Here is a 13,242-nt window from a genome sequence, read left to right as displayed (position 1 = left end):
GGATGGGGCATCCACAGCTTCCCTGGGCAGCCTGTGCCAGGGCCTCACCGCCCTCTGAGTGAACAATTCCTTCCTCATATCTAATCTAAATCTACCCTCTTTTAGTTTAAACCCATTCCCCCTTGTCCTATCATTATCTGATTGAGCAAAGAGTCACTCTCCATCTTTTTTATAAGTCCCCTTCAAGTACTGAAAGGCCACAATGAGGTCTCCCGGAGCCTTCCCTTCTCCAGGCTGAATATCCCCAGCTCTCTCAGCCTGTCTTCATACCTCTCCTCACAGGAGATGTGCTCCAGCCCTCTGGTAAACTTCATGGCCCTCCCCTGAAGCCGTTCTAACAGCTCCACATCTTTCTTGTGCTGGGGGCCCCAGACCTGGACCAAGCACTCCAAGCAGGGCCTCAGAAAGGCTGAGGGGTACAATCACCTCCCTCCCCTGCTGGCCACTCTTTTGATGAAGCCCAGGACACAGTTGGCCTTCTGGGCTGCAAGTACACACCGCTGGCTCATGTTGAGCTTTTCATTCACCAGAGCCCCCAACTCCTCTTCAGGGCTGCTCTCAATGAGCTCTTCTCCCAGTCTGTGCTCGTGTCTGGGATTGCCCCAGCCCAGGTGCAGCACCTTGCCCTTAAGACTTGTTGAACCTCATTTAGGTTCACATGGGGTCACTTTTCTAGAGAAAATAAACATTGTGTATTAAACTGAACAAGGGAGAAGAAAAGAAAAATCAAAACTCCCAGGAATGTTGTTTCCTGAACCTTTTGCTATTCTGAGCTGGCAACAGCAGCACAGTTACCTACAAAAACTCAATTTGAAAACGGTGCTCATATTGCTGTCAGAAATCAAAGATTAAGAATTGTTATTTGCCGTGGCTTTACGAAAGGTAATCTCTATACACTCAAACTCTCAAATCTAGCCCATCTGTTTAACAGTACTGCCATGAGATGATGCTGTGATACGATGGAGCCACTTATGGTACCACAAACTTACCACCTATGTTCAGCCTGCCTTACAACATTTTACACAACCCGCTGCAATCACCAGTCTGCTTTTAGCGCGCTCCCACTGACACTAAGTATGCATTCAAAACATGTTAGTCACTTCCATCAATAAAATGCAATTTCTTTCAAGCCCTGTGTCGCATAATATTAAATACTCTTAAATTCTGAAATGTCACAGTACATTATCTCAATTTCCCTTTCAAGTTTTTAAAGAATAAAATAATTACTCGCAGTGATATAGCTTATTATATTCCCCATTTGCAGCATGACACACAAGTTGCTGCCTTTTTCCATATTTTTGTTTAACTCTGTAAAGTTCCTTGGTAATTACAAGGGGAGAACTTTAGCTGTTTTGATTTTCTCAATTTGTTATTTGATTTTTTTTTTTCTTGCAAATTCGGTTTGCTGTAACTGATTTACCAACTCATCACAGTTTCTCTGTTCCACCCATCCCAAATAATAAGTTGTGAAGCAAAAGAACACTGGGAAAAAAAAAATAAAAATAAAAACAAAATTAAAATTCGTAATGATTTTTACTCAAACATCACAGTGGAGGGGGGGAGAACAGTCTAATCTTTCTGCAGTGTCAAGTTGCTAAATACCCATAATTGCTCCAATAATCTTTGTCACCATGTGACAAACACTGTGTTCCTACCCCACTGTGTGATTTTTTTCCCCTCCTCTGACAGAACAACAGCAGGTAGTAATTGTGCTACTCAAATGTCAGCCTACACACAATATTGTTCACAAAACTTAGTTTTGAATATTAAAAAGCAAAAGTATGAAAAGGAGTGGATTGTCATATTACACAGCTATATTTAGATGATGTCCTTTATAATCCTCAAGTAATTTCAGAAACCGTACACAGAACTGAGAAATGAGGAGAAGCTTCCAAAGTCTTTTTCTAGTGACTGTTACTGCTAAGGCACACTCTGTCCTTTCAGCAAAGCAGCTTCCTCTAGAACAATCAGAAAATGCAAACAGACGTTTTCTTGAAGTAGAACATCTGACTCTGACACAAGAGGAGAATCAACAACTGACCTTTCTCAAAAGCAATTTAATCCAGATCCATTACATTCCAGTAGCAAAAAAAAAAAAGCCAGCTTCACTGTAGGGGGAAGGTGAAATGAAATGACCTAAACACAGTACCTGGAAAAGCAAGCAACAAAAGCAAGGAAGGGAGAAAGACAAGGGAGCAGCACCACAGAGAGGGCCTCTATACCTTCAGTTAAAGCAAAAAATGCCACAGTCGTCTTTCAGTCCCAGAACACTGACTTATCATAAAGCACAAAAGCAGACAGCTCAGCACCATGGCAACATCCACTTGCTTAATTACCAGCCGAGAAGGCTTCCAACATGAACATCACAAACACGCCTGACAAAAACTGCTTCCTTGACTTTTCCACAGTAATGTACACCATCAGGAAGGCAACAGCAAAGAGGCAGACACAAAAGAAAGCCAACGCTTTCATTCAGCATCAAGGAGTTTCTATGAACTAGTTTCACATACACAAACTCTCACAGAAAAAGCATCACCAGTAACAAAGTTTATTAACATACCTTTCAGTCGATGACTTAGAATCTGTTCCAGAATGGCTGCAAAATTATTAAATTCAGGGGAAGTGTCATCTATAGTCTCAAAGCAGGAGCGGTCAATCAGAGTCTTGACTGAAAACCTACAGTAAAAGCAAAGGACAATCAAAAATTATATAGACAGATATTGGTCTTCCATAATGGGACAGTAGTTTGTATAAAACAAATGAACAAAGAACCAGAAACCCCCCCCCCCTTTGATTGCCAGTTCAGTCAGAGCAATGCAGACACAACCAAGCCAAGAAATTGCCTGGAAATACAATTACCACCACTGGTTTTCAGCATAAAGCATTAAAAACAGAAAGAAAAACACACCATATTTTCTAGGTAAAAGTGAGCTAATTGTATTTTCTAATTATTTTCCTCTCCTCTAAAATACTTGAATAAAGCTGGAGAAAAAGAAGCACTCACAGGCTTCCACCATCAATTTCTTGGTAATGCTAAACATCATGATTTTTGCTTGACGTTTCCCTCAGTACTCCTTTCATTCCTAAAATCCATGCCCAAGAATCAGAAGTATAAGCGCTGTTCTGAGAGCACTGTAATTTTACCCTAATGCAAGAATAATCCAAACATATTATAAAACAATGAATTTTCATGCACTGTTATCTCTGCGCATTAGCTTGGACAGGCTGATTTCCCTGAGAATGGAGTAATCCCTATTCAGCATCACATTACTTTGTTAAGCCAGCAAAGCTATCAATTTAAATGATCCAATACTTGAATTTGGAAAGGCTCTATCAAGCCACTCTCAAAAGCAGACAAGACATAACCAGTCATTTAGTCTGTGGTTTTTGTGTTTAGTTGCACCTGCACGTACACATCTTTATTGTTATTCGGAAGAGGATAATTTAAACCCCAAGAAACACAGCAACAATGTGCATTTCTCTAGTCTTCCACATTTTATCATAATCAGGTTTTACTTTCTGCTCCTTTGTTCTTCAGCTTTCAGGCAAGTTTGGTATGTCCTCAACTCCAAAAGTAACGCTTTGTGGAGGTATTTATCATGTGTTGGTTTTTTTTTGCAGCAAGCTGTATCTGGATGAATGGATCCCTGCTAGAGCCTGAGGCCGTGGTTTCAGCACACCTGAACTTAGACAGAGGCACCTCAGGAAGCTCTCACCCTGTGCCCTGTGCTGAGCACACAGCTCCCAGCTGTGCCACTTCCCCACCGCCAGCTGATCCCAGTTCTTCGTACCTGGGAGCAGAGTGCCTCTTAAATACAGCCACATCCAGAAAAAAAAAAACAACACAGCTCACAGCATCTCACCACCAACCACGGCACAGCTGCAGAAGCAGCATCCTGTGCAGGCCAGGAGAGAGCCTTCCTCAGCCAGCCGTACGGTTTCCAAATGCTCTCTGCTGTCAAAGCATCCCTGGTGGAGCCAGCGCGGCCTCCTGACGCTTCTTTACTAAATGAAACCATCCTCGATTACACTCAAACTGAATTGACATATATACCTCAGGAGTTTCAATCCAATGTTATCCCTAAGTAAACTTCTGAGTAAAGACTCCCCACGCGATCCTTCCCGCAGGTTTCTCCTGTGGTTTCAGTGCCTTGGGCCAGGCAGGGTTAGGAGGGGGAAGCTGTGGGAGGAAGCTGCTTTTGCAGTGCCGAGTTTTGACTCACTTTTGAACTCCTCCACGTTTTCAACCAATTTTAAGTAAGTGAGAGACAAGCGTGCCCACCAGTAAGTTTATATCTAGTCAATACTGCTGCTATTGATTACTCTAATGGCAGTAATGACTGCTTCCTCCAAGCTGCTCCACAGCTAGGGTCTGATTAGAAAAGAGAGTCTAACAGCTCATCAGCATTAATGGCCATATTTTCAAGTGCTCCTATTACCGCCGCCATGCCCTCCGTAGGAGTACTATTTTCCATCTCTCTGCTCTACGCTTTCACCACCAATTTCAACAGCCCTGTATAGCTACGGCGAGTTGGGCTGAAGTTGGCTACTTGGAGAACTGACAGGGAGCCCGAGTGCGGACGCCCAATTTCCACAGAGCAGGAAAGTAACAGTGCTACCACCCAAAATCTGGTCGACTGGAAATGTCTTTGGAGTAAGCAATTTATTCACTCATGAAAGATGCCTCGTTATTTCCAGTGTTCAACACTGGAAACACATCAGCTATTAGGAAACTGTGTCCAAGCAGGCACAGAGTCAGAGGCTCATGGCAAGAAGCTTTCTTGCTTCCCTTTGTGGATCCCGACCTCATATTCTGCAGCAACAGGCTATGTACATCACAGAGACTAACAGAGAAATTGCACCAGAACGACATGAAAAAAATATAGTGGCATGAGAACAAATTTGCAATGCCTTAAGAAGAACTTTTTGGTGGATTGTGGTATCAGAGGAGCGATTTATTCCCCAAACCCATCGCTCCACTGCAACAACAGGGTCTGGGCTTTTTGTTTTTGTTTAGCTGTGCTTTATTCATCCCACACACAGTAATTGCCATTGGAGGGACTCCAATACCAGTGTTCCTAGACAACGTGTGATCCCCGATGTTTTCCGTTCCTTAGATATTTGTCTCTGTCATAAATACAGTCCTGCTTGAGCCGAACCACAGATGCAGAAACAACAGTGTTCTCCAACCTTAACAAGAGCTCCTGATCTCTTAGGTGGGAGAGAAACATCCTTGAGTAAGAAAGATTTCTATAAATCCTTTCTGGGTAGGTTCCTCTACCGTTTTTCAAGATGCACCAGAAGGTCTCCGAAATCCCTTGGATAACTCCAAATCAAAGCCAAACTTTTTCTGGATATATCCCAGGTCAGAGGTGTTTTTTCCAAACTTGTACTGCACTTTTGAAGACTTACAAAGCAGCAACAAATTTCTAATCAGAAAAGGATGTAGGCGGAAAATTTGCCTGCTATCTGAATTTGTCACTTGTCACTGTCAGATTCTGATCCTCTCAGTTTTCAGGTGAATTAGATCTAGATTTGAAAAAGAGATCTTTTCAAATGTATTTAGTTTGTAATTTGGGAATCAATGTAAAACATGTCACTGTAAAGAACAAACTATTAAAGTAGATTAATCCCCAGGATGATAAATGAACACCCCATGCAACACGGCTTGTACGTGAAACCAGACACTTCAGTTCAGCGTCACTGAGATGCAACAGCTTCGATGCATATCACTGCAATCACTATTTTAAAATAATGTTTCCTGCTAGTTGTTCTATTCTGTCTCAGCATTCTGCATTCAAGCTAGGACCCTCACTTCCAAGGCCTCTCTCTGCTTTTTTTGGTGGTTCTGTATTCATGTGGACCTTTGACCTATGAACCTTTGAGAGGAATAGATTAAAACAAAAGATCAACCTCAAAATCCCTGCTTACTGGGAAGTTCCCCAGCTTAATGGGAAATGGAAGGCATCAAAGTTTGGAGAAGAAAGGCAGAGGGAGTTTAGAACACAAAATGCTTATTTAAACAACCAAACAACAACAACGAACACTAAAATTATTGCGATTTAAATCACCACTGTTCAGTTACACAACCACAACCACCTATTTTCTCATACAATTAGTTTAGGGAAGCTATCATTGCTTCCTGTGGCTACACTGGCACCCAACATTTTAGTAGAAATCATCTCTTCCTTCCAAAACTGTAAGTTTCAGAACCTACCCACATCTGCATGAAGAGTTAGATATCATCACTGTAAGAAAGTACTAAAAACCTAAAGCCTGGTCTATCAAACAAAAACCTGCTAAACCGAAGCTTTGACAAAATAGTTAATTAAATTATTAGAGACTATTAGCTGATGGTACTTCGGAAGAGTATCTTCCTTGTAATCTCTCACTTTCACAGGGTAGCAAGCAATATCATCCAAATTTGAATCAATTAATTGGAGCTATTTTTACCAGGAATTTCTCATAGTCCTTTCCGGTCAAAAACTTGTGACAATTATTTTTGCAGTTTTGCTACTACTTTGGCTACTCCTAACAAATAATACTTTTCCATAATGGCAACAAGGCAAGAAATATTAGAAACACTTTCACCCAAACTGGCAGAAGAATAAAAATGTAAAAATGTATGCAATCCATAAAAAAAAAAAAAAAAAAAAAAAAACAAACTTTTTTTTTCTCATCACTCTTTCCAAATTTAAGTTGCCTTGACAAGCTAGGAGTCTTAGGTTTTGTGAAGATATAGCAATGTTAGATTGTTTTACAGAAAATAATTCAATATGCCAATTTTGAGTGCTTTCTGCTGCAATTCATTGTTTCATATGTATTTGAGTGAAAGCCCTCGGATTTCCAAGACTCTCAGAAACTAGGTTACAACACCACAACACCTACATGAAATAAGCTCAAAAAATGTAACAGCACAGAACACAGAAGAATTTTTCTCAATTGATGTGGCAGAATAAAGCAGCAAGCTCTGCAGAACACAAGATGCTCTTTTAAAAAGAATTGATTACATGCTGCAGAATTGTGTTATTTCTTGATAAAACTGCTCTTTTCCCAAGCCCGGGGACTGGCAATATCTGCAGCAACAGCAGAGCTACTGCTGAGAAAAGTGAAAACTTTTATTTCTTCTGTTTAATCTGCTTCAACAAGTTTGAATATAAATATGTGTGTATATATATATATATATATTACAGATGCTACTCTGAAAGTCAGATACTAGGATTTGGAGGAATACTGGACAGATTCCTTTGGGTAGATGGATGACAGGTATGCTTCATAAAATCCATTAAATGGTGTACAATAAATGAAAAAAAAAAAAAAAGGAGAGAGGGTGTCCCAAGCCTTTTTTAAAAGTATTGCTGCAGCATTAAGCGGTGAGGACACAACATTATGTCCTAGATTTTGTGATGCACTTAAAATTCGCAAGAATTAAAATTACATCGTATCTCCCGTAAGACTATTGAAGACCTTCTCCGGGAAATACTCGGACTTTTTGACACCCGGAGAATGCAGCAGCTGAAAGAAACGCTCCGATGCCACCAGCACACCCGTGAGTCTAAAAGTTTGCAGCGATGCCAGCGGCCGGCTTGCAAACGCCGCCTGCAACCCAGCACGGAGAGCACGGAAAACCCTTACACGGGAAACCTCGGGAAGCATCCCTGAGCTTGTGCAACCCCAGCACCGAGAGGCTAAGCGATTATTTGTTAACGGAGCCGGTCTGGCTCCGTACTGCGGATCCCCTGCTCCGGATTTAGGGGCTGCAAACAGCCCCCGGGCGCCGCCTCCTCCTCCTCCGGCGGTGGGGGCGCACACCTGGCCGCTCCCCCGAGCATCCCAGGGCTCCCCCTCCAGCCCCGCACGCCCTCAGCGCGGCTCCAAACCCTTTTATTTTTAAATAATAATAATAAAAATAAAAAAATAAAATAAAAAAAAGAGGCCCGGCGGCTGGAACCCAACCCAGCCCCTCCTCGCCGAGGCGCTGAGTCAGGGCGGAGGCTGCGGGGCCGCCCCGCTCGGCCGGGGCTCGCCGGGCACCTGCGTGGTGCTGGAGGCAGGGGCAGGGGCCGGGGTCTCTCACCTGCAGACCGTGATCAAGTTCCGCCGCTCCACCGCGGCGTTGCGGGACGGGACGCTCTTCCTGCGGGCGGCGGCGCTCAGCCCCCCTAAGCCGAGGGACGCCATTTCGGGCGGCCGCCGCCGAGCCTTTGTTCCCGGCCTGGCGGCACGGGGGATGCCGGCACCGCCGCCACCGCTGGAGGTGGAGGAGGAGGAGGAGGAGGTGGTGGTGGTGATGGTGGAGGAGGAGACCCCCGCGCCGCCGTCTCCGCGCCGCAGCAGCGCCCCGAGGCAGGCGGCGGGCCGGGCGGCGAGGAGGAGGAGGCGGCGGCGGGGTCCCCGCAGCGGGGTTGGGGTCGGGGCTGGGGTTGGGGTCGGGGCCGGGGTCGGCTCGGCCCCCCCCGCGGCCGGCAGCCGGGCAGCCACGGCGGGCGGGAGGCGCAGCAGCCGCAGAGCGCCGCCGCCGCCAGCCAATGGCGGGGCCGCCGGGCCGGGGCTCCGCGCCTGAGGGCGAGGCGGGGCCGCCCGCTCCCCGTCTCCTCCTCTCCCCTGAGGGGAACTGCTGCTCCGCCGCGGCCCTGAGCCTTTGTGTCAGCCCGCACGGCACCTGGCTGAGGCTCAGGGCTGGTTTTTGGGGGTTCCCTCGCTTCTTGGCTCTTCCCAGCGAGGCGCTGTGTGGGGTGGGGTGGGCTCCGGGCTGTCAGGTAGCGCTCTGTGGCATGGCTGGTTGTTAAAGGGCACAGGGAGTGAGGCGGGGATGTGCTCCGCAAGCAAAGTGTGGGTGCTTGTCTCTGCCCGAAGCAAAGGTATTGGTCCTGGCCGGCCTTGGGAGGGCTCTGGGCATAGGGCTGCGGCTTTGTGTTGGGCTGCGTGAGGGAGGGAGAGCGAAATGGGGCTTGGGTCAGTGAGCCGGACAGCACAGCCCCTCTGAAGGGAAAGCTATCAGCGAGAATGGTGCTTTGTGGGGTGTGGAGGAGGGGACGTGGATGGATGGTTAGTTAAGGAAATGGCAGGTTGTCTATGGTAATGTTGTCTTTCCTTCCTGGGGGAAAGCAGCCTTTCGATTCAGGAAAAAAAAAATAAAAAATCTTTATGCACAATGAAGTTGAATGGTAATATAAGTTGCAGCACTTCTTATTCTACTCAGTTATGCACACCACACTCCTAAATGTGTCTGTTCAGGTCTAAGCTATCCATTCCTATTCATTATATATATATAATATATATATATAAATAATATAATCTACTTACTGTGATGTTAGTCCATGCTGGACACTGGTTTCTTCAGAGAATATCACTTGTAGATATAAAGCTATTTCTTAGCGATGTCATCAAATAAAACCATTCTGTTATTGGCTGCTGATTAAGTTACTCAAAGAAGAATTGAGGTAAGAACTTTAAGAAGGTTTTTTTTTTTTTTTTCTTTTTCCATGTAGATGACCATGTTATGTTTAGTAATACAAAAACATTTTTTTCTTTTCCATCAGATCTTCAGAAACAAGTTGTTATCTTTTATCAAGATTTCCAGTTGAATCAACAAACGATCATCGTGGGTTACTTGATATGCTAAATTAGTTTGAACTAATCTTTATTTTCATTCAACTTTATTAAAAAGGTAAATTGTTCTGCTTTCCCCAAGGTAAAGCTGCTTCTTTGTGTAGATTGTTCTTGTCACAAATATTATAATTAAAACACACTATGAGGTTTTTCGTAATTGTGCTTTATGCCTCTCTTCCTCCCATCTGCAGAAACAGCATAAAAGAAGTGGGGTCACAGGGTAACCTGAAGGAGAATACACTTGGCTACTCTGAGAGCAAGAGTAGCAAATATTTTGGGTGAAATGGGTCTACTAGAACAAGACTGAAACAAATTATTGTTCTTTACTCGTTCCCTTTCAGACAATCAAAGGAAAATGATGAATGCATTACTCGTTGGCTCTCAGAAATGAAGCGCCTGCCTTCAGGTTTCTTTCTGCTTCTCTGTCTTTGAGACCCATTGCCTTTGTAGCTTCTATTAAAAGATTCACTCAGCTTGAGCAATCTTTTGATTAAGTTCATGCTGAGGCTAAAACTGAAGATTTCGTCACTGCACATGAGGGACTTCAGCTGCAAGGCTAGTTATTCTTGGCCTTATGATAAACATACTGGATATTTACAAGTAGTTTACAAAAAAGGAACAAAAGAGTTTCTCTACATACATCAAAAGCAACAGTATCTTCTCCATTACATCAAAAGCAACAGTATCTTCTCCATTCTTCCTTCTTTCCAGAAACTGCAACTTTTTATTTTAACTCGAAAGAGAGATCAGATGAAATCATGTCTATCTGTTGGACCAAGATTTAGATTTCAATAATGTGAAGTAAATAAGCTCAAGTAAATAAACGTTCGCAAGAAAAGTGGATTGATATAAGGACAGGGAGATAGCTCACTGATTACTATCATAGGAAAACAGCCTTGGCTTTGCAAAGATTAATTTGTTGCCAATTAATAAAAATAGGATAGTGAGAACTAAAAACACCTTCCTCCATCCCCCTTCTTTCCAGGCTCAACTTCATTCACAATTCTTCTACCTCCTCCTACGAAGCAGCGCTGGGGAATGGGCATTTCAGTTAGTCCAGAATGTGTTCTCTCTGCTGCTTTCTCCTCCTCATGTTCTTCCTCTGCTCCAGCATGGGGTCCCTCCCATGAGATACAGTCCTTTACAAACAACCAACATGGGTCCTTCCCACAGGCTGCAATTCCTCAGGAACTGATCTACCATGAGCTCCTCTCCATAGGCTACAGTTCCTGCTAGGAGCCTGGGCTCTCCGTTAGCTTGCAGCTTCCTTCAGGCCATACCCACCTGTTCTACCACTGGGTCTTCCACAGGTTGTCATGTGGATATCTGCTCCAATATGGTTCATCATGGGCTGCAGGGAATCACTGCTTTACCATGGTCTTCTCCATGAGCTGCAGGAGAACTTCTTCCCTCTCCTTCATGGACCTTGGTGTCTGCAGAACTGTTTTACCATTATTTTTTTTTCTCACTCCCCTCACAGCTGCTCCATGCTTTTTATAGAAAATCCTTAAATACGTTAACACTGAGGAGCAACCAGCATTGCTCATTGGCTTAGCTTTGGTGAAAAGGGGGAAAAGTTGGTTGACAGTTTATGAGTAAACGTCAGAGGAGATACCAACAAAGGTGATGTGAAGGTGGGTGTCTGCTGCAAACTGCCAGATTGAGGCAAATTAAGTTAAACCTCATAATCACAGGCTGTGGTTTTTAGTCTGGGGTGAAATATCACAGTGCGTGGTTACTGGTTGGGTGCTGGCTCGGAGCTGTGATGCAGCTCTGCAGGAAAGAACCCCGGGACCCTAGTGAGCAAGCTGAATGTAAGTCAGCAAGAGTGTCTTTGGTGATGAAGGTTAAACATAGTGGGCTGGTAGTAATGGATGTATAGCAATTAGTCCCCTCTGTTCCCTGTCACAGAAGGGATAAGGTTGGAAAGGACCTGTGGAGGTTTGGTCCAAGCCTCCTGCCCAAGCAGAACACCTAGAGTGGGTTACCCAGGGGTACATAGGGGAGGTACATAGTGGACTGCCTCCAAAATAGTGTCTAGTTGGGTTCCTCTGTGTAGGGAAGACACTGATATAGTGGAGGCCACCAAGATGATTAAGGTGCTAAAGCACATGCTGTATGAAGAGATATGAAGAGTGTGTGAGAGCTTTTTTTTTTTTTTTTTTTTGCTTAAGAAAATGGGCTAAGGGAAAACCTTACTGTCTTCAGCTACTTAATTGGAGAACAGGAGGATAGAGGAAACAGTTAGGGGCTTCTGAGATGTGCATAACAAATGGTCAAAGGGCAATTGTTGTAAGCTGCAACAAGGAAGCTGCTTATATTATTTTCCATCCTAGGAAAAAATATTGACAGCTAAGACATTCAAACATTGGAACAGATTGATCAAAGAGGTGGTAGAATTTTGGCCTGAAGATACTCAAAACTTATCCAGATGATGAATTTGAATGCCCCTGTCTAATTTCAAAGTTCACGCTGCTCTGAGCAGGAAAAAATTATCTCCATCAGTCACTTCTAGCTGAAACCATTTTGTTTCATATCTGATAATTGTCATAGAACTATTCCTATACTTTTTTTTAATAAAGAGTACTTCCAGCTCTAAATTTTCTGAATATAAAATGCATACCATGAATGCACCATATGAATGACAACACTACATCTGTGTGAGGTGATGTACAGAATTCAAGTGGTTGCCTCTAATGCTGTTATTAGCCTTAAAACATTAGTAACGTAACAGTCATGTGTGAGCCCAGCATATGTGACTTCTCCTAGAAGTCAGTCTCCATAAAGCATGGGCATGAGTAAAGAGTTATTCTGAAAAGTATATTAGCAACAAGACAAAAACATTGGGAACTAACACTTTTTTCATTTTAACCATGTGACGTTGGACTGCATTACTTATTGTTACTAATCATTCACAAACTGTATTACTGAAGTGTTGTTATATCAATACAGCAGCTCTGATATAGCAGCAGTGAGGCACATAAAATAGTTAACATCCATTTAGATTTATGGACAGCAATGTCTTTATTACATCTTTAAAAGGTTCAAAAGTGTTTCTCCAGATTTACTGGGTTTCAGACAATACAAAGATGCCTTATGAGTAGATTGTTTGCGTAACTGAAATGGCAAAAGTTCTATTAAGGATATTTACCATCAAAAAGGCGCTGATGTGTTCTCCACTCAAACTTGACAAAATTAATTCACTGGAATTATTTTCTGATGGCATAAACACACTGAAAGATAAGTCAGACTTTATTTCATTCTCAGCGAGGTTGTGTCTTCAGCATGCTTTGCAAGTTTAGAACTTCAGTTCTGGACAACTTAAATATTTACAAAGTTCAGTTCTGCTCTAACAAACATGCTATAGAGCTGTTTACTGGGCCAGGCTGGGACAGAGTTAATTTTCTTCATAGCAGCCTGTAGGCTGTGTTTTGGATTTGTGACCAAAACAGTGTCGGTAACATATCAGTGTTTTAGCTATTGCTGACTGTGTTTACAGAGCATCAAGGCCTTCCCCGGTTTCTCACGCTGCCCCCAGCAAGTAGGCTGTGGGTGGGCAAGGAGGTGGGAGGGGACACAGCTCCACAGCTGACCCGATTTGACCAAAGGGATGTAGCACTCTACGTGACG

The 13,242-nt window shown here is 43.6% G+C and overlaps 1 protein-coding gene across 1 annotated transcript in view; it reads right to left on the bottom strand.

Moving 5' to 3' along the window:
- RUNDC3B (RUN domain containing 3B) overlaps positions 1-8,433 on the bottom strand; it is a 51,126-nt gene extending 42,693 nt beyond the window's left edge. The window contains exons 1-2 of the mRNA XM_084508449.1: positions 8,078-8,433; positions 2,561-2,676 (exon numbers count right to left, since the gene is read on the bottom strand). Of these exons, the coding sequence (XP_084364575.1) occupies positions 2,561-2,676; positions 8,078-8,181 (220 nt within the window). The 5' untranslated portion in view covers positions 8,182-8,433. The remainder of the gene's footprint in view (positions 1-2,560; positions 2,677-8,077) is intronic.
- Between the last annotated feature and the right edge of the window lie 4,809 nt (positions 8,434-13,242).

The sequence above is a fragment of the Aythya ferina genome (assembly GCF_964211825.1).
Source record: "Aythya ferina genome assembly, chromosome: 2".
Lineage (NCBI taxonomy): Eukaryota > Metazoa > Chordata > Aves > Anseriformes > Anatidae > Aythya > Aythya ferina.
This window is presented reverse-complemented; position numbering and strand designations above follow the sequence as displayed.